The sequence below is a fragment of the Heloderma suspectum genome, chromosome 5 (assembly GCF_057233095.1).
Source record: "Heloderma suspectum isolate Gila_16-S chromosome 5, 16-S_ref, whole genome shotgun sequence".
Taxonomy (NCBI): Eukaryota; Metazoa; Chordata; class Lepidosauria; order Squamata; family Helodermatidae; genus Heloderma; species Heloderma suspectum.
In genome coordinates this window covers 169,243,870-169,271,819 of record NC_139462.1, presented here as the reverse complement: position 1 = coordinate 169,271,819, position 27,950 = coordinate 169,243,870, and the positions used below count along the sequence as shown (strand labels likewise).

General features: G+C 40.8%; 1 protein-coding gene across 2 annotated transcripts; it reads right to left on the bottom strand.

The window, feature by feature from the left end:
* Window positions 1-630: 630 nt before the first annotated feature.
* Window positions 631-27,835, bottom strand: AZI2 (5-azacytidine induced 2). Of its 2 annotated transcripts, none has more exons than XM_084858284.1 (8): window positions 27,585-27,835; window positions 22,399-22,628; window positions 20,317-20,442; window positions 18,081-18,180; window positions 15,499-15,647; window positions 11,476-11,537; window positions 6,107-6,228; window positions 631-4,029 (listed from the first exon to the last, which is right to left on the bottom strand). In XM_084858284.1, the coding sequence occupies exons 2-8, from the start codon at window positions 22,621-22,623 to the stop codon at window positions 3,677-3,679; spliced, it is 1,137 nt and encodes a 378-aa protein (XP_084714410.1). In that variant the 5' UTR covers window positions 22,624-22,628; window positions 27,585-27,835; the 3' UTR covers window positions 631-3,676. The 2 variants fall into 2 exon arrangements, with proteins under 2 accessions (XP_084714410.1, XP_084714411.1); XM_084858285.1 differs by having other exon boundaries at window positions 22,524-22,628.
* Between the last annotated feature and the right edge of the window lie 115 nt (window positions 27,836-27,950).

Below are 27,950 nucleotides of genomic sequence, written 5' to 3'. Positions count from 1 at the left end.
TTCCTTACCCCTAGCCTCAAAAGGCATGTGGGGGAGTTAGCACCATGTTTTCCATCCCGATGTGATACACTTGCATCTTTGAGATCCACAAACATTGTTGGCAGCAAAACAAAAGCACTGAATGCTCTTACCAAGGAGTATAAATAAGAGCAAGGCAGTAAGATTTCAATGAACAGAAATCAAAGGAAGAAGCATGGAAAGAGGAAGGCAAGAGGACAGCTAACCATGGGTTAGGAAAGAGAAGAAGGGGTGATACTAGATGATAGCGTAGACATAGTTATATAGAGAAGGGGCTAACAGGACTGATTCAAGAAAGAGTTGAGTGAAGTCATAACTTTTTCTGCCATTAAGGTACTGATGTAGCCCCCTTCAGCTAGTGATGCTGTTAATAAAAATGTAAGAAGTGGCCCTCCATGATTTCAGTGATGCGCTCCTCATCCAAGAGTTACTAAAGCATGTGAAAAATAGCAAATATTTAGTATTTACCTTCCTTTTTTCACTATAAGAAATATTTCCTAACAAATATATTTGTTTCAATTCTGTAACATTAAGCAATCAAATATACACCACCACATATCCAACTTGTTGACCAAATGAACTTCAACTCAAAACTTTTAAGTTTGTTTTTTTAATCCTGCAACTTGCCCATTTGCAGAGGCATCTCTCTCAGCACTTCTGGGAATTTCCAGCTTTCACACATACTTTCATATTGATCAAACTGGCTGGATTTGTGTATACAAAAGACAGCCCTTATTCTTTTTACCGTGGTTCAAGTTAAGAGCCAGAGCAACAGAGCTTTGATTTGAAAAGAAGATACTTAAAGTGACAGGCACTTATTTAGTCTAATTGCAGGATTTTCAATTTCACAAATATATGAAAGCTTCATAAACTCATCAGTTCCCAAGTGACTTCAAACTCAAAAAGTTCCCCTTGAGCAGTGTGTGTGTGGGGGGGGTAATTAGAAACAACTGGATTACAAATCCAAATTACAGCAATTCTTCCCCTCCTAAAAGCCAGTGTCTCTTCTCCATAAATTAGCCCCATCCCAATTATCACTGCAGTTTAGAAAATCATGTAACACAGCATGTTAGTTCCAATGTCTGCTGGAATTTAAAATGGGAAGATCGGAGAGAAAGAACAAACATTTCCATGAATAGTTCCATCTCAAGAAACCAAGCAGATTAAAATGTCATCAAAATTATACGGCAGCCTGTAAGAGATACAACTGTCCTGGTTAGGAATGAGTTCAGAAAATATCCTAGGTATTTTGGTTGCTGTGAGTTTTGGTGTTTGCTAGCATTTGTTTATATTGTTTTACTGTTTTTAGCATACATTATTCTGCTTTCCTTTAGGAAGAACAGCAGTATATAAATGATTTTAAGTAAATTTGCTTTGCTTAGGTGTACAAAATGAAAGAATCCCCCATGATGTCCCACCTTTCCCCAATGTGATGCCCTTCAGATGTTTTGGACTTCAGCACCAGCTAGCATAGCCAATGGTCAGGAATGCTGGGAGTTGTCCAAAACATCTGGAGGGCACCAGGCTGGGCAAGGCTGCTCTGCTTTAAGGCTTTCAAGCCAGACACCTGAGGCAGAGGGGATCAAAGCAGAGATTGCACAGATATAGAATTATGCCCCAGGTAATAAAAAGACAGCATTTGCCAAGAACATGTTGTTCACAGCAGTCAAAGGAGACTGTATTTGTATCAATTTACAAATAGAATTCTCAAACAAAAATAATTTATTTAAAAATAAGACGATTTCATCAGTTCATCAGATTGTTCAAAATCTTAAGCAGCTCTCGTGCTGGACAATGTTACTTATCCAAGTTTCTTATAACCAAAGAAGCAGCCCTGAGAAACACATCAGAGGTTTGCAGCCACATGAGAAATGGCTTCTGCTGCTTTGTTATTACACAGGTACTTGGTTCTATCAGCTAAAGTCTAGTGACTTGGATTTATTTTATGCATATTGGGTTTTGTTCTATTACTCTTCAGGAGATTGTACTCCCTCGAGTCAGCTATGTTCATTGGTCAGAATAAATTCCAGCATCTGACAGCATTTCCATTAATCACAGACAAGCCAGGATACGTGAGCAAGATAAGAGATAAAACAAACATATCTGGTGAATGGAATGTACATTATTTATGTATGCCATTCACTAACACAGTAGAAGGCATCCTTTTTCTTCCTTCACAGATTATATTCCCTCCAATGTGAGACAAGGAATACGGCAGCCAACACTGAAGTATAGAAATGCAAAGAAGAAAAGACACACTTTTCCCTCTTTCACAGTACACGAATGATATGGTTGTGCTGCTCAGGTACTTATCTACACAGCTCCGTGACAGGTCATTTATCATCATTTAGGAACATGCATCTATTAGGTCCAATACAGATTTTACTTTTCCCTATTCATGTTTCAAGTGCATGTTGGGATGCAAGGGGGAAACAACAGAAGACATGAATTTGTAAATACCAGAATGATCTGATGAGAGTCTGGCATTGAACTAGCAACACATACAGCTGGTCCATCATTGTGTTGTCAGGTCCTCATCAGAGCTTCAGTATAAAAGGCCATCATTCTCCGTGCATTTTAAAAGCTAAGTATGGAAAAGCAGCACAGAAACCTGTCGATTTATATACTTCCAAAGGCATCCACTCTTCTCTGCTTGAAGTAGCTCAATGTGGATTAACAGATTTTACTATTAAATCTTGGCTCCAAACTAATCAGTAATATAGGGTAGGGAGCCAAGGCTTAAAATTATTTGAATGCTGCCAGTTAAAATATTGAGTTACCCATGTACATAATGTTCGGACACCTGATGCATCTTATTAAGTATAGGAAATCAGTTATGCGTTATAAAAAGATTAATTGCATTTAGAATATTACAGTTCTTCCTGCTTAGATTAGGGCGCCTGGAGGTTTTATACCAAAGGAAAGTTAGTGGGTTTAGAAATCATAAAGCAAAGATTTTGGTAACTGGCATATAGGCACCTAAATGGTCACTGCATTTTGGTTAGGGTAACCCCAGAACTGGTAGCAATAAGTACATAATGCCATTACCCATTTGTAAAGTGATAGCAGAATTTACCATAATATTTAAGAGATTCTCAGTTTTCTATGTCAGATTCTTGCGTAAGGATAATGAGGACACAGAGTTGAGACAAGGAATTCTAGTAATTTGGCTTATTACACAAGTCACAATTTGTTCACCTTTTCTTCCCAGTACATACCACTCATTAGGAAAACCCAGTAACTGCTTCAGAACTAAATCACGTTACATTCTTTACCTGAGAAGCCTAAGGAGGAGACATATTGTCAAAAAAGAGGACAGTCTCACAGCTTATAGAAATGTCTGAAGATACTGTATTTCAAAGCAATGTTATTCACACAATTAGCTGCAATGTACAGCTTTTATTTTAGTCTGAGGCTTAATACTCTAGTAATTTGCATGTGTGCAATCAGAACTGAAGACTGACTGATTCACGTACAGCAGGCTTTTCATCGCATCCCATTCCTTTTGATTTCATTGGACTGCTTTTGAATATAGACAACAGGGAAAGAGTAAGATCCAGCTTGGATTGCTGCACTTTCATCCTCCTTCACATTAGCTACTTTCCGCTTACACATACATGAGCCTATTCAAAGCTGTATCAACTTTGTCCTAAAGTTCTTAGCTCTTGTGCAGGCAGTTTTGGTTACACTGATCCAAATTGTTTTCTGGAAAGTTTAAGTGAGACACCCTGTTTCTCGTTTCCCAAAACATTGTCTCACTAGGTTTTGGAGGGCTTGGGAAGACCCAAGAATTATCTTCCAGAGAACTCTTTCCGTAGGAGTTATGTTCCTGAAATGGAGAGTCACAAAGTCTCTCCTCAGTACATGATGGGGAAGACACAGCATTGCTGAAAATGTGGTCACTTGGTGGAAGTAACCTCTTTTTGCATGTTGCTCCAGAAGCCGCAAAATGTAGATTTGTGGTGTCCCTTTCAAGGTCTTCAATACACTGAACAGCAGTATAGGATAACACTATGGAAATAACCAAATAGTCTTAGTTCTCTGCTAACACAAAAGACATTCAAAACACTAATATATTTTTCATATTTTTGTTAAACAGACCAGAATGACTAATAATGTAATCTTTAGCTTGTCCATTTATCTGGCTTTACTGTGACTCAATACTGTTCTTCAAGAACCTCAACACCCCATGCTTAACTCTTCAAGAGCTGAGTAAAAGACGTTGGCCCAGTTCGCACATGACTAACAATGAGTTAAACAAGCCACCTGGTTGGGGTCATGCAGCAGCAAGCGAGCATGCTGCCTCCTGCACGCCACTTTGCTGCATCAGCTTTCATAAACAACCCAGGAACACCCTGTTTCTGGATTATTTGATGCAACATCCGAACTTGGAACTCTGGGTTACTGAAGAACCAACCGGAGCTTTAACCCATGATTTAAAGTTGTGTTAAAACTCTAGATCGTTTGTCCCACATCAACCCCATGTTCTGGGTTAGGACATTGCATCAAGCAACCTAGGAACGGGGAGTTCCTGGTTTGTTTATGAAAGTGGATGTAAAGCGGAAGCGGGGAGTGCGCCGGAGACAGCACACTCGCTTGGGTGTAGCCCTGTCACTTTATGGGTTGAACAACTCATGAATTGCCATTATGTGTGAACCAAGACACTGCCTGTATGGGGAAATAAATCCAATCTTAGAGAGAGAATAGAGAGAATAGAAGAGGCATGGTCTCTTCTTGCTGTGTCTTCTTGAGGGTTTCTTGCTCCTTCCCTTACTTGCTCTCATACCTCTTCCTGCTTAAACTGCACACTATGAGGCAAACTAACAGAATGGTGGGCGTAGGGATATATGGATTTTGTAAAATCCATTCCATCTGTGTTTCGCAGATTGTCAGGCATCTTTCGTTCTGCTGTCTGCTCACTGGTGGAATCGGATTTTTTAAACCAGAACCTCGCTCTACTTGAGCTAATGTGCACTTGTGCATGTGAATTAGCGCTAATGCATTTAACTAAAATGCATTAGCACAAGTGTGCATTAATGCACATTAATGTAAATCCCCCTCCCAGAAGTGAAAAACTGGCCCACAAGTCCATGCAATCTGTGTGACTTGGAGAGCCCTGTTCTGCCATGGAATGCACAGGTCAGATTCATAGAAATCTGAACTCATTTGAATCTGCTGAAGATTTCTCCAACATCCTTATTATCTAAACAAGAGGGGCCAACCCCCAGCCTGCCTGCTTCTCCCAGTCCTCTGCTGCTTTCAAACATTTTCCCCCAGCCACCTCCAAAGTAAGTCTGTAGGGAGAAAACATCTTAAAGTAGCAGTATATAAGGTGGTAAGGCAGGGAAGTAGATGGGTTTTGGCCACACCCTGTGTCTTCCTTTTAGGGTTAAAATGTTAACACCTACCCCCACTTATAGCTGAGCTAGCAACCATGTGTTTAACAAACATGTGTGTCTGTTTTGGCCCCAAAGTGTAAAGAAATAGGTGACAGTCTACATTCTAGGGCTTCTCAATGCTGAAGACAAGACTGTCCACTTAAAAATTCACAACAGCATAGGAGACCTCCTTATCAGGAAGAAAATAAGGACAAATTTCATGGTGTATAAAGTGGCTCTTAGGATTAATGAATGATCCCAGTAAGTGGTTAAGAAATATGGAGTATTCATATTTTGGTTTTGTGCGTGTGCGTTTTAAAGAGATCACTCCTTGTAGAGTAGGGATGCATTTGAAAAATGAATGTCTTTGGGTGCTTTTTTAATATGAAGTAGTTGTGCTAAAAGGTCAAATACAACTAAACTTAACACCTCAGCCTCATACAAATAAGCAACACTTGACTGAGGAAAAAGCCACAAGGGAAGAGGAAAAAAAAAACCCATCAGCAACACCTTTAAGTGTGAAGTTGACCAGTACGAGAAAGAAGTCAAGACAGAAAATGGGGAGGCTGGAACTATAATAAAAATGGGGTTTATCGGCTTCAATTGATGAGGTTTTGATAAGCTACAATAGCAAGCTGCACTCCAAAACGGTATAGCTTATGGACCGTGGGTTGCATTCGCAAGACTACATCTTGCAAACCTTGACTTGCCTTTCTTGGTTGCAGGTGGGATCAGTTTCAGTTTCCTCAGCATTTCAGCTTGCACTTCAGTCACCAGATGCAGATTAGACATCTCCCTCTTCAATTCCCAGTATGCCTGCTGAACTTTTTCACTGAAAACACATTTTTAAAGTTGAAATTTCAGCTGGCCTTACACTTCTCAGTTCCTATAATCACTGCCATTTACGGAAAGCTTCTCAAAGCAAAAGAAGTTGGTTCACAGAGCTAGTAAAAAAAGGCTTTGTAACTCACTACAAAAAGTCATTATTTCCAGGTGTATCCAAAGTTCATATCTCATTGGGGCACCACCACCATCCATTTATCCAGCTATTAAGTCAAGGAATACAATGCACTTTTATTTATGATTGGTACAGCACAAGGGCTAACACAGAGGTGAGAGCTGAGGAATCATAAGGAGAATGGAAGGAATGCCTAGCTGGATCAGACAAAGGTCCTCTTAGCCCATGTCCAAAGGACCATCCCGCTTCCAACAGCAACCAGCAAGATGCCTCTGAGCACTCATAAATATCGCCTGCTGATGGCGATCGCCCCAAGTGTTGCCCCAGCAATCTATTCTTTGGAAGCATACCACTTCTATAGATGGAGTACCAGTAGTTATCCATAAATTTGGCTGAGCCTTTTAAATCTAAACGAAACAGCTTTCAACACATTTTGTGGTAGTGAATTCCCCATGTTCATTACATATTGCACAGAGAAGTACTTTCTCATTAGCCTGTCCTGAAGCTACCACAAATCCACTTCCTGCAGTGATCCCAAGTTTTAAAATTATGAGGGAGAAAAAAATTATCCATTCACCCACCCCACAGCATTCGTGCCTATTATGCTCCCACCTATCATTTTTCCCTAGATGAAAATGACCCACAAACCTTAGCCTTTCCCATTTCCTGTTCAACTTTCACTTCAGCTACAACTCAGTAGGTTGTCTTAAGCAAGCCACCATTCTTTCAGCCATTCCCCATTTGCAATATGGGAGCAAGGTTACACAATGGGCCAGGGTGGGCAAGATGTGCCCTCCAGATGTTTTGACCCACAACTCCCATCAGCCCTAGCTAGTACAGCCAACAATGATGGGAGCTGAAGGCAAAAGGATATGGAAAGCCACAAGTTACCCACACCTCCTATAGGCCTAACTTAATGTGCTGCTGTGAGGATTCCTGAGAGAATCCCTGTGAAATACTCTGACCACTTGCCTTGCAATCTGCTATGTAAATGCCAAGTACTGTTGATTCACAAGTACAACATTTGCCGAGGGAGGGAGAGACAACTCTCTGTGGCCTTCCATGACTTCAGCGGGAATTAGAAGCAAACATAACAACTCAGCTGTTTCACACATGGTAGAGAGACAAGCCTTTGTGTTTGCAACGTGGACTGGGCATGGCTTTCCTACATGATTTGTAAGGTCTCTGTGTCTGTGAAAGCATTTGGTCAACAAACCAGTGGGAGCTGCATTTCACAGAGATTCCCCCACGATGTGACAGGCTGCCCCATAAATATGGAAAATGGCTTTCATCATTCTTTAAGAAGATAACACCAAACTCAGTGCTGGTGGTGTCTTTAAGAAGCTGCATTTCAAGTGATGAAAGGCAACCCCCTCACCCCAACAATGATAGTACAGAGAACGAAAAGCCGGCAATAGCTTATAGACAAGTAGCAATAATAGTTTACAGACAATAGTTTACAGACGAGTAGCAATAATACCCTCAGTTTCAGAGTTTGCCTACCAATGTATTCACTTCACCCAATTGCTAGCTTCTAGAATTTGGAGAAAAGCTAAACGAGGAGGGCCCCAGGGCAGGATGACTGCAGTGGGCGTGGGGGGCCTGCCAGAGGGCAACCGGCCCACTGCAACAATAATGTTCTGTACCCCTGTTCTAGATAATCCCAACTTTCTAGACACATGGTTGGCTAAGTAAGCTTTTAAAAAGCTGAAGGCTGTAGCGCAAGAGTAAGAGCCAGGAAGGTTCTTCATATCTCCCTTGCTCATGGATTTGAGTCCCCATTTCTACCACCCTGCCTACTATTTGCCAGTATCCCCTGAATCGCTCACCTCAATTACTGTACAGTTTCCAGTTAGGACAAGATGACTAACACCAACTACAACAATTAGGACAGCTATTTCATAACTACGTGGCAGCATCTTGAATAAATCCCTTCTGCTGATGCTCTATTTAATTTGGCTGGATCTACTGCATCCTATGAATACAAATTTTAAGTGAAAAATTAATCCAGTTGATTCCGTGTGTGGATCATTCACAGACTTTGGCTTTTGAAGATGCAGAACTTTAGTGTTAGGCTTGCATCGAACTCAGCCAAGGAGCCACAGCAACAATCTTGGGCTTGGGGACAAGGCTGAAGGATCTACAAAATTTCAGCTCCAGAATGAAGTTGCAAGATGAGGCTGGACTGTAGTCAGCATACAGTAAATCAGGTATGCAGAACCCCAGCCTGCCCGGGGTCCCAATCCCAGAGGGCCATGCTCCCTTCCCCTGGCCCCCAACCACCTATCATTTGGGGGTATCCCCCTTTTTATGTGGTTTTCCCCCCATTCTAAAGGGTTCAAATGCCTCTCCTAAGACTTAGTTACAGGCTGCAAGCGCTCCAAGCTGCTGGCATTTTAGCCCTGCTCCTTTTGCCTTTGGCCCTGCCCACCACTGAAATGCATCCACCGAGAGCTTCTCTGAAATGGACTTCGGTCCTTGGGCTGAAAATGGTTCTGCACCCTTGCACTAAATAATACACAGATTTCTCTCCAGTTATGAACACACAACTCATAATTATCAACTTAAAAAAATAGTTTCTTTTCCTTTAAAAAAACTATTTTCCAGTGCCATTCCCTGTTCCTCAGATGTGTTTCAGTTGTTCAGTATGAAAAACTAATCTGCCTTTGCTTGTAGCTACCCTTATTACGGTAATAAAAATTGATATAAGAATTCACTACCATAAATTTTGTGAATTAAGTCACAATTCCTTTTAATCAACACAATCCCACGGCACTACCCAAAGTAGAGCTGTTTTTAAGTAACAATTCATATTTGATCAAAGAATCTCTTGTGTCACTGACAAGTGACAAATACTTCACAAGAATATTAGGTAAGTGAATATTGACATCCAAATTAAATCAAAGGGTACTTGCTGAAATAAACATTTCAAAGAACTTCCTGTAGGTGTGAGTGGAGCTACAGACTCGTTTTCACAGTCAATGTGAATTATAGTTGGTTTTGCAACTTAAAGTCTGTATGTGCTAATTTACATATCAGGCTGATACAGAAGACGTACTTTTAAAAATAAATGTCTCTCTAATAGAGTGATCACTTACCAAAAAGCTATCTAAATATTGTTTTGGAGAAGCAAGAACATTAGTCAACTAATTGAGATGAATAAAGGTTATGCTGAATACGTTTTTAAAACAGCGGAGGCCCAATACACTCTTACATGTCTACCCCCTTCCCTTTTTCTAAAGGAAGTCCCAAAGTAGCTTATGAAATGACCTCTTCTAACCAAGTCCTATTCCTCCCTCATGTGGAAAACAAGGAAAATGCATTTCCAAGGAAAATATCAATAAGGATGTTATAATCCATGATGCCTTTTCTCGCTTTGAGGAGCTGTCATGCTTAACTGCACATTGCATAGATGGTGGTCTGAAGGGAGTGGTCACTGATTTGCCTAGTGTTCAGTCTCTATGCTGCTCACAGTACAGCATTTTTGAAGAGCCCCACCCTTCTTTCTAGGTCAATGTTTCGAGGAGCAGAAAGTTCAAAGTGCAGTCCCCGAGCTTGTCTGCTCTGCTGTGTCACTGCACAGATTTCTCTTGCAGTTTCCATCCACAGCCTGCGAGGGATGCTAGACAAGAAGCAGGTAGAGAAAACACAAGATTCATGCAGCATTCCAAAGAAGGGCATCAAATAATACATTAGAAAACATCTTATGAAGAGTAATTTAAACTTTGGTAAGAGATAATGGTTAGGAGATAAGGTATTGTATTGCTTCTTTTTCACAGAACAGCATCTGAAGTCCTTTTGCCAATTCTTATTCTAACATGCCTTAAGTTTGATTTCATCCATATTTGACAATGATTACAAGCTTCACAAAGAAAACCTTCTCCCTCTCCTAAGCCAGCTGAACCTGAGTTTTGTGAAGACATCTCTCAAAAAGCTGCATCCTAAGTGCCATCAGCTAACTGAAAAAAGGCCAAAGAAGAAGTGAATGGTTGAACCTTGCAAATGTTTAGGGAAGCACCACCACAAAGGTCCTCAGCTGTAAGCACTTAGGTGGAAGGAGAAGTGTGAGACAAGGCAACGGGCAGTGGTCTTCTAGTCCATGCTTCAGCTCCAAATTCTACAGTGTTCTGATCACATAAATGTGATGATCTATATAATTATGCACCATTTATATATGCTGATATACCTCAATCACTGTATTATTTGCCTTCAACATTTGGGGCCACTGCCCATAACTGGATCTGTTTTTACTATCACCGATTTTATTACACAGCCAACTCATATATTTCTACCACAAGAATAAAATCAGTGGGTTGGATCCAGACTTAAATCCCATGAGTAGACCGATTGAAATAGATTGGACTTGACTTAGCCATGGAACTTAAATCACACTGGTCTATTCTAAGTCAGAACTCTGGATCCAACCCAATGACAACAAAATGGAAGAAAATACACAGAGCAGCCAGCAAAAGAACAAGAAACCAACGGAAGCCCAACAGCCAGTGCACTGTAAATCATATTTACTTCAAAAGCCCTCTGGAAAAAATTCCTTTCACTTGCCATCTAAATGCTATCAGGATCAGAATGAGACAAGCCTCCCTAGAGAGACAGTTCTACACCACTGGTGCCAGCGGTGAAAAGGCCCTGTCTGGCATAGTCAACCGCTGCATTTCTGACAGCAAGGGAAAAGGGGACAGCAAGGCTCTCTGTACATGGCCTATGTTTAGGTTCATATGAGAGAAGGCAGTACTTGAGGTTTCCCTGACCCAAACTGTTTAAGGCTTTAAAGATCAAATCCAGCACTTTGAATTGGGCTCAGAATTAACTGGAAACCAGTGAACTTGTCTCAAAATCAGAGTTAGATGCTCTTTGTGTCCTGTCCTGCAGTCACATTCTGTTGTCAATTCTGAACCCTCTTCAAAGACAGTCACACATTGAACTAGCCTAACATGCCCCACCAGGATGTCACTAGGGCATATTTGATTGGTTAGGTCCCAAATGAGTTTCTATTCAAACCAATGTGTTCTTTGGAATTAAGTCATGTGGTCTGGGTTAGTCATAGGGACTCCTCTGCACTGTACTCTATAATAAAGTTCAAACAAATTCATGGGATCGTTGTACCTATGAATGTTCTGCTGTTGGACAAACTCTCCATTTATTGCAGTTCCTTCCTCAGATTCAACCTGAAAAAAAACAAAAGGAAACATTTCACTTTTCCCGCTTTTGGGAAATTCTGTCTTATTTAGACAAAGTAAAAAAGTTATACTTTTTTAATTTAAAAACAAAATCAAAGATGGAAAGCTCAACTGGCAGCAGTCGCATGAGTTTTCCATATATTTTGAATCAGAAATTTTAGATACGCTAAATCAAAACTGGGATTTAATTTAGTATCTTTGACTTATATTTAGTAAATAAAACTAAAATAATGGTGTGTTAAATTTTACATGTTATATAAATATCTCAAAAGTTGTTCCAATAGCCTGGGCCAAGAGCATTTCAACTGTTTGACAAGGAAAAAATCTTATAAATCACACTTAAGGTTGCAACCCTATCTCTACTTAACTGGAAGTAATCCCCATTGAACTCAATGGGATTTATTTCTGAGCAGGTATTATTAGATTGCATTATAATTGTGTTAAATGTTCTATGCAAACAAATTCAAATTGGAAATTATGTTTATAGGAATTCATGTAAATATCATCAAGACTTGAGAACTTAGTAGCATACACATCCTTACATTGGGCTGTATCCTATTGTGCCATGTGCAGCGGGAGTGATTACTTGCACAATGGGGAGTTAGCAGTTTGGAAAGCAACCCAAAATGGGTGGAAACACTTGTTTCCAGAATGGGGCAGGTTGGTGGAGCTCACAGAAGGGAGCTCCACTGACCTGCCCCATTCTGGAAACTAGCATTTCTGTTTGTTTCCAGGGTTACCTTTAAAACCACTAACTCCCCGTTGCACTAGAAGTTGCTCCCGTTGGTGCAACACAATCAGCGGAAGCACAGCAGCCCTGCTGGATACTGCCCATTGTTAAAACAAAGAGACAAAGGCACTGAAAACTGGCAATATAATAATTTCAGCTATGCTTTCATATTATATATACATGCATGCTTTCCAGGGATAGCACCTGAAAAAAGTTAATTTATTAAATGTATATCCCACCTTTTTGCTAAAATTGGCACTGAACTACAGCTTTGAAACTGCCCAGTTTGACTATTATTGTATCCATTCATTATATTTCTCATGTTATGAAACTATATATGTTTAGAAATGGAATGTCTTCTGCAAAAAGACATAGTAGTGTAAATTTTTTTTTTGGGGGGGGGACTATTATAGACAGTTATCTGCAGACAATTGTCCGAAACACGTCACAGGCTAACAGTGCTTCCTCTGATCCCAAATCCAGGACAGTCATTGTAAAATAAACAAGGTTAAATTAAAAGAAGGGAGAAGGCTGCAAAGGGGGACCACCCATGCTTTAAGGCAGAGGTAGGCAACCTAGTGCCCTCCCAAAGTTTTGGACTACAGTTCCCATCAGCCCCAGCTAGTATGGCCAATGGTTTGGGATGGGAGTTGTTGTCTGAAACATCTGGAGGGCACTGGGTTGCCTATCCCTGTTTTAAGGTCTTATGGAGCAGGATCACTGAAGCAAAAAGCCTGTAAGAAATCGGAAACTTCCCAAATGACCCAAGTATGAAACAATTTCTGTCGACTGAAGAGGAAATTATGCACTGCCATGTGGATACCACTTCTTAAACCCAATCAAAGCATCCCAAAGCCTGGATAAACAGCTTCTGTCACCACCAGTAACTATTGCCTGGATCTCTTCTGGTAACAAGAGCCTTGTGAACATTAAATGGTTTAGAAATATAAATTAGATTAGTCTGTCATTCCATGTTTATAGAACAGCTATTCACAATCTAAGAAATATTCCAAGTTGCATAAGTGTAGGTAAAAAATGTTTACAGCTTACAAAAGATGCTACTACAATATTAAAATTTATATGCTAGCTGGAAGAGTTCAATGTTTTCTAATGTGTATAACATTTTTATTTATATTGGTATTTTACAGCCTCTCTCCTGTTCTCTCATAGCTATCTCATAAAGTAAGCCATTATAATTCTATTTTCAGAATTAGTGAAGAAATTCTGTTAGAAATTAGTCTTGTCCTATGCAAACAGCCTATACCCAGTGGAGGTGTGGGATCATGCTGCCCCATTCCAACCCATCATCCAGAGCATGTGACTCACTCTCTATGGCCACCTAAACCCATGCACTGGACTTGATATTGGAATACAGGTCATGATCTGTACAATCATTATTTCCCAATTTTAGTGGACAGGTATTGTATCTTGGCTCCCATGTCCAATGCAAAGATAACAAGTGGGCCTAGAGCTCATAGAGGCATGCTGGGGTGGGGGTAGGGAACAGGAAGAACAATCCCGGTTTCCAACCTTATACAGGCTCTGTATTATTAGAGCCACACCTGAATAGAGTTCATTTGACTGTTATCCTAAAAAGAACAGATCCACCTGGATCCACACTTTCCAAAGCCTTCCCTTTCCCCCTCTCTCTGTTGTGAGAAATGGAAGGCGTGTTGATGACCTCCATCAATCGCACAGAACCTATTATATATAGACTGTAAGTACCAAAGAACTTATTCAGAAGCTAATGACTAGCATGCCTCTCTCACACACATACACGCCAGCTGTTTTCAAATTTCATTGTACATTCAAGACTTCCTGGCATATCAGAAGCAGTAGCCCATATGATTTCAGTTTCAGTACAATCGTAGTCATTCTATGTAAACTCATTTGAGTCATATTATGTTTTCAAGTCATACCACATTTTACAGATGGGAGTTTACTGAAGTGAAAGCGCATGACTGCTCAACAAAAAATAAAACAGAAGTAATGAAATTATGCTTTAATCAGCTTCCACAGAGAAACAACTGGAAAAAAGGCTTTTTTATGAATAATCCTACTGAAATCAGAAGGATTCATAAGTGCCATGAATTACATGCTCAGTTCAGCATATTTTAAGCAGTGGGTTGAAAAGATGCCAATTCTCCCACAAACATCAACTCAAGCCATCATCTTGTATTTGGCACCATCTAGTGGAGCTTCTCGAAATCTGCAATCTAGTTTTTGCTACCTCAGAAACATTAACAGTAAACTAAGGTATATCATTTTAACCAGCCAAAGGAGTAAGAACTGTAATTAGCCTATTAGCCCACCCAGAGGAATAAAATGAAAGACAGTTGCAGAAACCCTTACTTGTTCACTTTGTTGGAAGTAGTATCAAAAGTTACTGATCAGCTTCTTTTGTCTAGATAACCAACTAAACGTATCTCAAAGACTTCAAAGACTTTGAAATGTTGAGGAATACAGAGCTGACCCTTTTAAAACTAATTTGGGAGACTGCCATGACATTCTGCTTGGCATCTCTCCCCAGACTCTTTAACTGTGGCTTTAAAACCATCTGAGTATCCAACCTGAGGCAACTTCCACTTATGTTTACATTTACCTAGTTCTGAGACTGTCATCAAAAGCCTTAATGTAGTGGGGAGGGAGAATAGTATACACTGCATACATCTCATGCAGAACACCAGTAAACTTATCAAGGAAAATACTACAATTGCTCTGCCTGGCTCAGGGTGGCCGATAATACAAGTTTTCTTCTACATAACGGCCAAAATCCAGAGAACCATGCAATTAGTTCTGCAAATGCAACAGGGCCCTGGGGTTGTGTTTCTCGGACAGCAGACACACACGCACACTCACACACACGCACACACACACACAGATACTGCCCAAATCACATGGCAAACCTCTTTTGAAAAAGACAACCACCTCCAAAAACAGTGCATGAGCATGGCATGGCTTTTCAAGAGTCACAATGGGTTGTACCCAATGTTAGTCCTAGTTAAAATAGACCCGTTGAATTGAATGTGACATAAGTTAGCCTAACACTGGATACATGGGTATGCAAAAGCTTTTAGGTGTGCTTAACATAGATTTTTCAATCCCGGCCAATAACGTGCAAGACAAAAATTTAACTTTGGACCATACCAACATTCAATTTCATAGTTTCATGCACCCTCTCTCCCCATCTTCATAATAGAATCCCTAATACCGTAATACCTTCTGAACAGATGTTTGCAATTCTTTTCTAAGATCATTACATTCTTCTCTCAGCTTCTCCAAATCCTGCTCCAAACTGTGCACCTTCAGGGCATTATTCAGTTTGTCTATTTCCCAGTTAGATGGGTTTGAATTCAGACTCTTCATCACTGTAAAGAAACAAGAAAAGACCAACTATTTAGTCTCAATACAGTTGAATTCAGCAGTAAGGGTAACAGGGATGGATCCAAAGTTTTCCTTTGGCTCACAGAAAAGGTCCTTCTGTGAGCCTAAAGAAAACTTTGAAGCCAGGCCTTGGATCTGTTATACGAGTTGCTTGCTAATTATAAAGTAACTAAGTTATTAAGAAACAATATGTGGCAACAGTATATTTCAGGTGGGGAAAGCTTTACTGTAGAAGTTCTCACATACTCATATACCAAACCTGACATCCACAATCTCCCTTACTACCTTGTCTTTAAACCATTAGAAGCAAGGAACAGAAAAGGCTGGGCCCACATTCACATTTTTCATAGGAGTCCACGGATTACCTCTAAGAATATAATTTCATATGCAGGTAGAATGCCATGCATGAAGATATGTATATTTTATAATATGGAATTAGTTGTACAAGTGTCTTTTCAGCTCAGTACAGGCATCTGGAAGCTGAAATATTAATTTCTAACTCTGCTTTAAAAAAAGACTAATGTACCAGTCTCACAATACAAAACATTCACCTTCAAACTCAAATGTATATCTGTGTATATGAAATTCGAACACTAGAAGCAATCCAGAATTAGTAGTATGTAGGTCACATACAAATAACCTTGCTGAATCGAAACCACAGTTAATCTCGTCTCAGCACTGTTTCCCGCAATGGTCAACTATATACTTCAGCCATTTATGAAAGTCTCTTCTATAGGAGAGTCTTGCAATCTGGCTCACATGGAACTGCCTTGACCACCCTAACAGATTACCTGTGCTAGAAATAGAAAGAGGGAGTGTTGATTCTCCTAGACTTTCAATACCACTGACTATAGTACCCTTCGTTGTTTAGGTTGGGGATTGGAGATACTGTGCTAAGGTGGTTCCATTCCTACTTAAGACAACCAATTTTTGTGAACCGCCCAGAGACCTTCGCCTATTGGGCGGTATAGAAATAAATAAATAAATAAGTTTCTAAACATGGTTGCCAAATCCCATTCCTCCCCGTTCCAACACCACTGCCTCCAATCATGGCGGCTCCATTGACTTCTAACTACTGGCTACTGATAGACCTATGTATATAATTTAACCCACTTTACATTTGTATATGACCAAGATTCTTCCTTTGACACATTCGCCTTCTTTACTGGCAGGTGTTAGTTTGTGTGCTTGCTGTCAATCTCTAGGTCCTTGAAGCAGAAATAGGATACTCCCTAAAGTATGAAGTCATCCCTGACCAGTAGCAACTAAGAACCTGTTGTGTTAATTTTCCTTTATGAAACTCGACAATTTGCCTGAAAATCTTGCTTTGGGACTGCATATAGGGCATGCTTTCTACTCCTGTTCCAAAAGTACCACCCTCCATGCCTGGAGAATGGGCATGATGGCTGATTTAAACACGATTGAGCAGTTTTTACAGGCCCGGAGATAACCTGACAGCCTTCTCTGGCATCAAACAACGCTTCAGTCATTTAGGAAAGTCTCTTCTATAGGAGACTCTTGCAATCTGGCTCACATGGAACTGCCTTGACCACCCTAATAGATTACTTGTGCTAGAAATAGATGGAAGGAGTGTTGATTCTCCTAGACTTTCAGTACCACTGACTATGGTATCCTTCGTTGTTTAGGCTGGGGACTGATGATACTGTGCTAAGGTGGTTCCACTCCTACTTAAGACAGCCAATTTCAGAAGGTGGTGCTAAGGGACTGCTGCTCAGCTCACTGGCATTTGTGTTATGGAGTCCCTCAAGGTTCTATTTTGTCTCTGATTCTTTCTAAGATTGACATTGAACTGCTGAATGAGGTTATTCAGAGGTTTGGAGTGTGGTGTCATCAATATGCAGATAACATCTATTGCCAGGTGTCTACTCCGATGTCATTTTGGGGCCAAAGACCCTTTTATTTCCCCAGGCTTTTAAATCCCCTGTACAATGCTTGGCGTTTGTTTTTATTGGGGGGGGTTATATACTGTGAGATTTGAATGTTTCTTTTGTTTTATTGTAATATTAACTTTCTGTAAGTCACTCTAGGAACCTGTTGAAGGACAAGGCATGAATAAAATATCACTGAATTGTATTGTACTAAGTTGAAAGGTGCAAAAAATAGTTACAAAATATTTTCGCCTTATCTGTTTGCATCTAGTTAAACTAGAAGCAATGTCAGCTTTCCTTCTCCAACTGGGAAGGAAATGCTGGTAAAATATAATCATAGTGATAGTGATGTCAGTAACAAACAGAAAGACAGTGTGCTATGCTTCAATATGGGGAACTGCAGCGATGTCCTGATACACAAACTGAACGCATTAGCAGAAAAAACAGATAAAGGCCACGTGGTTTGCAGACATGGATGCAGCTCTGTAGTCAGGTGTATACATTTATCCTCCAATAGACAATACACACCTTGTTGAGTTTCCACTTCAGTTCTTAGTTGTAGGAGCTCCACTTCTTTAGACTGCAGCTGCTCATTCAAGATTTTCAGGGATTCAGTGTTCTCTTTCATCTAATTTGGGAAAAGAACACACTGTCAGGACTTTGTCAGTCTAGCTTGCCAGTAATTAATAAAATCCACACTTGCCTGAAGTCTCAAGAGACTAAATGGCAACTGGCTTTTCATAATCAGATGGCTAATCTGTTAGATACTCACTTAGTGCTTTAGAAACAATAAACAAGTCAACATCAGATACAGATATCAAATCATTGTACACTATGAAAGATAGTACTTTGTTTTGAGAGGGCACAAGACCAAATCTTGTGGCCATTAAGACAGCCCATCAAACTGAGCTCAACTACTTCGCAGGCTTGCCATCTTTTTGTTTTATTATTCTTTGCCTTATCTGTTCTCTGTCTTCCAAAGGTTCTGCACCACATTCAATGTTGTTTTTAATATTATTATCACTTGATGCATATTGTATCTCCAGAAGGCTGGTGTTACTTGAAACCTCTGTGTCAGGCCTATATCATCATGCCTTCTAGAAGCAAACTCAGGTGGCTGAGTGCCAAAAAGACTGAGGCTAAAATGGGGTCACTGAGAAATAAGAGAGGTATTAGCGTGGTTGGGTGAATCCCAAAGTATGAAGAAGTATAAAATATTTTAAAAAACAAAAAGGGGGGAGGGGCAGAAAGGAACCAAAAGACAGCCCAAGAAGGACTGTGCATGATGGGTAGCCTCCAGGAGCCACAAAATGTTGAGTGTCAGATCAAGAAGAAAAACAGAAAACGGAGAAAGTGTGGGGAGGCAGGAAAATTCAATTGGCCTGCCTGAGTCCCTTATAGCATCCTGGAGGAGGGCATGGCTGGCTGTAACTCTGAATAGGAGCATTCTTGTTAGAGGGTAAGGATACAGTACAACACTTTATTGCAGGTCCCACTTGTTATCTACTTTTGTATAGCTTACAACTCTTTGCTTTCTTAGTTTAACAAGCTGTAAATTTATCTAGGAAATGAACAATGTGAACGAAACCTAGCTTTATTTCCAAGTTTCTCTCTCTTCATGAAGTGCATGAACATAAAGAGCATAGATTGGACATGATGGTCATTGTTGTTGTTTATTCGGTCAGTCGCTTCCGACTCTTCGTGACTTCATGGACCAGCCCACGCCAGAGCTTCCTGTCAGCCATCGCCACCCCCAGCTCCCCCATGGTCAAGTCTGTCACCTCCAGAATATCATCCATCCATCTTGCCCTTGGTCGGCCCCTCTTCCTTTTGCCTGCCACTTTCCCTAGCATCAGCATCTTCTCCAGGGTATCCTGTCTTCTCATTATGTGGCCAAAGTATTTCAGTTTTGCCTTTAATATCCTTCCCTCAAGTGAGCAGTCTGACTTTATTTCCTGGAGTATGGACTGGTTTGATCTTCTTGCAGTCCAAGGCACTCTCAGAATTTTCCTCCAGCACCACAGTTCAAAAGCATCTATCTTCCTTCACTCAGCCTTCCTTATGGTCCAGCTCTCGCAGCCATAGGTTACTACAGGGAATACCACTGCTTGAACTATGCGGACCTTTGTTGTCAGTGTGATGTCTCTGCTCTTCACTATTTTATCAAGATTTGTCATTGCTGGACTCCCAAGAAGTAAACATCTTCTGATTTCCTGGCTGCAGTCAGCGTCTGCAGTAATCTTTGCGCCTAGAAAGGCAGAGTCTGTCACTGCCTCCACGTTTTCTCCCTCTATTTGCCAGTTATCAATCAAGCTGGTTGCCATAATCTTGGTTTTTTTGAGATTTAACTGAAACCCAGCTTTTGCACTTTCTTCTTTCACCTTCATCATGAGGTTCCTCAGCTCCTCCTCGCTTTCAGCCGTCGAAGTGGTATCATCTGCATATCGGAGATTGTTAATGTTTCTTCCAGCAATTTTAACTCCAGCCTTGGCTTCATCATGATCTGTTCTGCGTACAGGTTGAATAGGTCATACATAAGCACTTTTCATTCCAACTGATTTCAGTAAGGTTTAAGTAGATGTTTAGCTCTTGCACTGAAATCAACATGACTTTAGTATTTGCCTTCAGCTAGATCACAGCCAATGTTTTTAGTGACTAGTAAGCCTAACAACTACTTGCTTCAGTGGTCAGAAGGTCTTATCTTGGTTGCCCTATAAAAGTCACAGATCCTTTTAACCCACTGCAACCCCCCGCCGCCACATACCACTTTATCCAGTTTGCTTTTCAAATTATCTCGTTCAATACAAGCCTCCCGATATGCTTGGTAGGCTTTGTTAACCTGCTCACGACCTACAGAGCTTGTTGTTTCTTCCAAATGGGAGCCAAGAAGCTAAAAGATCAAAGATGTGAAGATTGCTTTATTATTCAAATACTGTCAAATGGAAATATTTACTATTACACCAAATCAATTAATTGATGCATTATTTTACAGCCAGCAATACTTTTTTTTAAACCAACTACTGTCCCGCTTTGTGCTTAATTATCCTAACCATTACATATCAGAAAAATGTTATTTTTTCTAGAACTTTTACTATGGGTGGATCTCCCACCCTTTTTATCCAGGGTGGATAAAAATCAACATTTTTTATAATAAAAAACAAGAAAATATGTTGATTTAAATCAGATTTTTAATTAAAAAACACCATACATAATAAATTTCTCTCATTTAAAAAATAACATAGCTACAATTCAGTCTCATCATAAACATGCTAAACCTACAATTACAGTCTCATAAATATGAATTAACGGCCCTGTCACATCCACACACATTGGCCTGGTTCACATGACTGCAGTGTGGTTAACAAGCCACTGGTGCACACCGGCCAGATCTGTGTAACTGCCCTCACTGGCACGTCTTCTTGTGTTGTGCGAACCTAACAAGAGTGGCCTGTTGGGGTAGGTAACAAACCACCCAGAATCCAGAACTGTTGTAGGGTTATTAACCACCCTGCGATCATGTGAACCGACCCATTGGTAGGAAATTCAATCAAACATGGGCGTTCGTTGTAGGTTTTCATCTCATGAAAATGGCTCTGTCCAGCCTAACTACCACCTCTAGCTTCTTGAAAATTCTGAGATTTTGGTTTCTATTTCTCTGAGGAAAGTCACATTTTCAAACACACAGTCTGGATTGTTGTTGTTCTGTGCTTATGTGGTGGTGGAGCTGGGCCAAGCAAGGCAGAGGACAGAAAGACAGAAGAAAGGTCAGAGGACAGACAGTGTAAGACGGTGGATAAAATTCAATGACTTTTTAAAAAACAACCAGTTTTTTAAAAAATTGAATTGTATCTTTAAAAAAATATAAATATTAAGTTTCTCTTAACTAGTAACTAGGTTAACATTAAATAATCTGGATAGAAGCCTGTTAGCCATCTCTAAACTGAATGAATGCCTCTACCAGCTATATTCAAGTTAAAGGAAGGTTTTATATCTCAATGAAGAATAATTTCTCAAATATTTATACTCTACCCAAATATAAATATTTCCTTTTCATCTGATGAAAACAGACTGTTGTAGCCTGTGCTGTAACTATCAAACCACGCTTTGACCTATCAATCGTGGGCATTTCATTTTTGTTTCCTACTTAGTTTTTGAGGGCTAAGCTGGGCCAAGGAAGAGTAAAGCAGAAAAGAGCAACAGTGGAAAGAAAAATATGACAAAATTGTCCAGTGTGCAATTGCCTGTTCTCCCATACGTAAGCTGCAATCCTATATCCAATTACCCGGGAGTAAGCTCCAATGAACTCAATGTAACTTATTTCTGAGTATGCTAAGCATTAAGTATTTCTGAGTTTGTTAAACTGAAACTGTCATAGGTGCTGGTCATAAGAGCCTATAATATCCTCTACAGGTAAAAAAGGAAAGCATGCAAAGTATATAAAGCAAGACAAATATGCAAAGCCTGCATAGAAGAATGAAAGTGTAAATAATATTCTATTTCAGCCTCCCTCAACCTGGCACACTCCAAATGTGTTGGACTACATCGCTCATCATTCCCAGCCATCATGGCCTGGTGCCCTCCACATCTGGAGGGCAAAAGGTTTGTGAAGGCTGCTCTATTTAGTTGTAAATTAATATAGCTTAGTGGCTATATTGTTCAGGAAATATATGAAAAGGTTAAATGAGAAACTCTATTTAAATCAGTTATTTAAATCAACCCTTTTTCTTGCTGATTTAAATCTATGATTTAAATAAATCCACCCTGCTATTATCACAAATGAAATGTAAGCTACCTTATCATGTCAAGGGGGGGGGGGAGCACAATGCATTGCTCAAAAGTTACATACCTTTTCTTCTAACAGTCTTACTCTTTTCTTTAAGAGAGAGTTCTCCCTTTCTGTCTCTTTCAGTCGTTTTTTTATATCTTCATAAGCAGTGACAAGTGCAAAATGTGAAGCAACAGATTCTTCACCTGTATACAGTGGAATGGGAATCTCTCCATCTCGTTTATGATGAGTGTCTGCTTTTTCATGGTTCAAAATATCAATATCATCTTCGGCAAATTCATCCATGACAGCTGAATAAAAGCCGTAATGTTATTAAACGCTGTAAGTATACCTCACAAACATTTAAAACTTTAAGAATTATGGGAAACCTGATGCTTCCCCAGGTATTTTGGACTACAGCTTGCATAAACCCCAGCCAGCGTGGCCAATGGTCAGGGATTGTGGGAGTTGCAGCCCAAAACATCTGGAGTGCACCAGTCTACCTACCCCAGCTGTATAGTACCTGTTACACTTTTGCTATTATCACAAAATATTACCCCAGGCTTACACACAAAAAGGCAAGCAGCTGATCTTATTCGCAATACTTTACTGTCAGCTAAGGCCCACTTCATAATTTCATGTTTTTTTTACATTTTGTGAAATTACTGTGCATAGAAATCCCTCCAGATGTTTCTGCTGTGTGTGAAATACTTCTGCTGTAGGATGGCAAACATGAGCATTCTAAATACAGTTTAGAATCCACACAGCAAAAGCAGTCTTTGAACATTTATCCTAAACTAACAAGTTGATTTTCTCCCCCCAGTTTTATTTGTTTTATTTGTTTATTAAAGTTAAATCCCTCCTTTCCACTTCAAGTAACTCTCAAGGCTGCTAACAATAAAATATAAGATAAAATACAAAATTATAGTTAAAACCTAAAAGCAAATAATTAAAAACACAATAAAAATAAACAGCACCTACCCGTTAAATCCACTTTAGGGAACACGTCAAAAGCCTGTCTGAATAAAGCCTGCCAGCAGAAGGATAACAATGATGGAACTAGCCTGACAGACACCCCTTGGCAGGGAGTTCCAGAGCCGGGGGGCAACAACTGAGAAATGCCTCTCAGTAGTATTTCAGCAAAAGCTTTCAAGTAACATTTCAGATTTATTGCTGATCGTCATCCCCCCAACCCCTGTGAGTAGCATCTGGTTTTGGTTCCGTATGAATATTTGTTTTAAAATCAACACATGACGCTGAAATGAATATTATAGAGTTCAGATGGGAAAGAGGTGCCCAAGAAAATTTCCGTCTGGTACAACTTCCCTTTTGGTGATATTTACATAATTTAATTACATATCTCTTACATAATCCACAATCACCTCCCTTCATATAACCTACCATTTCTCAGCTAATGAGAAATGGTAGGTTACATCTAAAGCAGAACATTGGATCCAGATTTAGGAGAGTGCAACTGGGCTGGCGACTGCGCTACATGGCAACCCTTCCAGTCCCCTGGAAATGCTACACAGACAGTCAGGGGATCCTGTTAAACGGGGTGAGCTGTGTTGTGGGGGGAGGAATGTCTCCCCAAATTGGACAGAAGCACCTTTTGTGAGTAGAGCCCCTCGGTCCACAAAAGGTAGATTCTGGATCCAACCCAAAGAGTATTGTTTAGAAATACTTTTCTGACAAATATTATCCATGTAATCTAAAATTACAGTCTGAAGGGCCAAAGATAGAGAACAAGAATCTACAAAGGCTTAAAGCAATTTGTTTGTTGGAACCTTCTAATGATAACAGTGTTTATGTAAGAACTTTTCACACAAGTGCTCCACAAATGAGAGCCAAGTCTTAGAGAGCAGTACACCCTAGTTCTTTTTGCCGGGGGGACTCGTGTCAACTGTTAACACTTTTCCCATTCTCACTACAGTCAAAGGCTCCTGAACAGTGTATGAAGCACAGATGATTTCACGTTTGGCTCAAGCTTTTGTGGGGGGGAATGGGGGGAGATACAATTTGGGCTAGGAGGGCTCCATGGAGTGAGAGGTGAGATATCAGGAACACAGAACACACAAATGAAAAAAAAAAATCCCAGGAACTCCTCAATCTTCACAAGAAACCGCAGAGAAAGGTGTCGCTCAACAGGAGAACGGAGGATAGATGTAAAGCAGTTAAGACTGGAATAAGAGGTCAGTGGGGTTGGGCAAGAGCCTAAACAGATCCTGTGACCCATTCGGGAGTCCACCTCACTACAGGACTCCAAACAAAGAATCAAGGTGAAAGATGGGCTCCTTAATGGATCAAGGCAAATACCTTGTCTACTGCCTATACCACTGATCTCTGATTCCCTTTCCAACTGCTTTAAGAGTAGACATAAAAGCAGTCTAAGAATAGTTATCCCCAATCCAATTTCCTGGATACAGAAAATGAAGTGGAAGAACTTGGGTGGGTTTTTTTCCTGCCAAGTATTCTAAACTGAAATGTCTAATACCTCCTCAACCCCCCGACCCCCACTTTATTTTGCAAATGTATTTTTAAAAGCTTTGTCATACCTGTCAATTTCCCACACTCTTCATATGAAATGAACATTTCTATTGCTCAAGTTTTAAAAACAGCAGCGGATATGTTTAATGACACTTGGCAACCGCCAACTTCTGAGGCACAGCTTCCCTACCTTTTATTAAAAGTAGCCCTATTCAAACAGATTTCTTTTTCATTGGACTTTCCTCAATGCAATAATGAAGAATCAGTTCCACAGCACCTGGATAACAACAATTTTAACCAGCATCTTTGATCAACACAAAGATTGTGATTAATCAGTTGCCACTGTGGTTTACAAACATAAACTTGCCCACTAACAGTACGTCTGAAAAAGTCAAATCCACACATCAAATGAAATGACCCCGATTAAAAGTAGCCTTGTATTTATGCATTCATCAGGTTGCAATAGATAAACAAATAATTGTATAGAGGTGAGTGAGCAGGCTGGCAAAGGAGGGACAGAGCACTCCTTTCTCTTGGCCAGCACAGAAACCAAGTGGACTGCTAGAGAAGGGAAGCCCTTCCTCCTTACCCGGCAAAGAAATGCAGATCTCCATCCCTTATCTGACAGCTCCCATCAGGCTAGTACTTTTTTTTTTTTTTTTGCGGGCTAGTAACTTTTGTGGGCTTATTTGCAAGGCTGGGTTAAAGCCAAAGAAATCTAAGATGTTCCTGAGGTATTATATATCCATGGGTAGACTGGAGAATGTTATCACTTCAGAGGGAATTGCTTAGCAAGGGAAGGTTGATAAAAGACACCAGTTCAGATTGGAGGAGAGAGAGAACATGACTGAACATAGATTAAAAAGTGAAGGAAATCTGCAGCTGAAGAAGGTGCTGTGAGGAAAGGGTGTAAACATAACACTTGAGCAAAAAGCTGGTCTGTGCATATCCATGGATAAGAGCTCCACAAAGGCACATTGTAATTATTGCTATAGATTCTTTGTGTAAGAAATAAAAGACACATCCAAGAGTATTTCATTTCCCAAGTGAATTCACAACTACTGAAGCTGGTGTACATGCAGTTGAACATTTTAGTCTAGATTGACTTAAACGACTGGACTACTCACACAGGAGTAAGCTTAGTCAGTGCCACAAAGCTATTATAATAAGGGATTTGGGTGATATGGAGATATAGATATGAGAAGAGATATTATTGGATGTTTTGTAGAATAGTTTTTCTCTATACAGAAATAACTTTGAAGTAGGAAAAACATGGATAATGTCATGCGTCACATTCAAAAGGTTTCCTAAACAGAAGACACTTTCACATAGAAATTACAGGCAAACTAGACACAGTCTAGAGGTTTGGTTTCTGGGAACCGAGGTTGGAGCCAGAGCTCCAAATGCAGTTCCCAGACACCATACTCCCTGGCCCCTCATAGCTGTATCAGTTCTCTCTGTGCTGCCTATGTCTCCATTCTCAGAAATGGAGCGCAGTCAGGAAAAAGGGGGCAGTCCCAGGGGCAGGGAGGAGGCAGTGGAAGCCACTTTATGCAGTTTCCTATGTGCTGCTCAGCCTCTTTCTCTCCCCGAAGCTGTGGCTAGACAACTGAAATTGGTCATCTAGCCAAAAATGCAGGGTGGCCGGAGCATGGAGGCGAGGACTGCCTCCGTGCTCCAGCTGCCCTGCGTTGGATACTCAGCAGCCTCTGATTTCAGAGGCTGCCGACTATCTGGATAGGATTGTGCCCTTCCCCAGGTATTTTGGATTGTGTCCTACGAGTATTGTAGGCATTTGACAACATATGGCGAGGCTTCTTAATTTAATTATTTTACCAGGTCTTGGCATTTTAATTGCTTTAGCTCCTGCATAAGACACCCTGAGTCTTGCTTTTAGAGAAAGGGATTTAATAAATAACAACCAATGCATAGGATTGGGTGTTGATCCTAGCAGCCCTACCTGCAGTCTGCAGTAGTACTATCTGGACAAGAGATGAGCAAAAGGTAGATCTGGATCTACTGGGAGATCTCCACGTGATTTGTAGTAGATTGGCAATGGTTTCTGACTCCCAGCTGTTTAACAACAGCAGTAACAAAACAAACCCCCTGCCCTAAATCATACTGCTGAAATGAAGAAAGTTTGGGGTAACCAGGCGTGGATTTTTGTTTGCAACGACCGTGACCTCTGTTCAGTTCTGGTACTCAAAACAACTTCCTGGCCTCAGAATTCTTTAAGGCTCTAATTGGTGGCTCTTGGCCTTCTAGTTTAAAAATAATAATAAAGGTAAGCAGATCTTGCAATCCTGAAGTCTCTCCCCTCCACCCCGGTCACATGGGTTAACTACCTTGGCTGTGAGAAACAGGTCAAAATCTTTCCCCTTTGTTCTTCTCTCTCCTTTTTATATTTTTTCTTTCCCTTCTCTTTTTCCCTCTATTTTATTATTGATGGGTCCTCTTAAGAATACTGCAATGTTGGAAACTGTAGAAGACTATGTGGTTGGCGTTCTTTATTTCATTTAAAAAGATAAAAGTAGAATAAGTATTATAAAAAAAGAGAGAGAAACAGGTCAAAATCTGCTGCGCCCTGCGAATCGCACTGGCCCTGCCGTCCAGGATAGGGCATCTCCTGGGCGTGGGGTGCGGGGGGAAGCCCTGTGCGAGGGAGGAAGCGGGGCGGGGAACAAGGCTGTGGGGTGGTGTACCTGGGAGGAAATGGGTGTGGGGATGAACAGCGGACGGGACTCCTAAGCAGAAGCGGCGCTTTAAGAGCGGGGCGTTACCTGCGGCCACCAGGCTCGTCGCAGAAGCGGGCAGCCCCTGCCTGAGTGTCCTTCGCCTCCGGGCACGCAAGTCAACAGCGCGACGGGGCCGCCGCGGAGGGGAACGGGAAGGAGGTTCCCATGCGGCTGGAGCTCCTCCGCCCCCTCACGACGCTCATCGTCCTGCGCCCAGCCCCAGCGCAGCAGCTGTAACCCAAAACCAAAGCAGCCGCGGGACACCCTTCTTTCCCTTTCGCCTCACCCCCCCCCCCGGAAGCCAAGCTTCCGCCCCCTCCCCTCACGTGACACCAACGTGTGCCGGCAATACCTTTTCACCTCCGGTCGTAGGGAAGCGGGGCATGCCGGGATGTGTAGGTTCACGTTTCC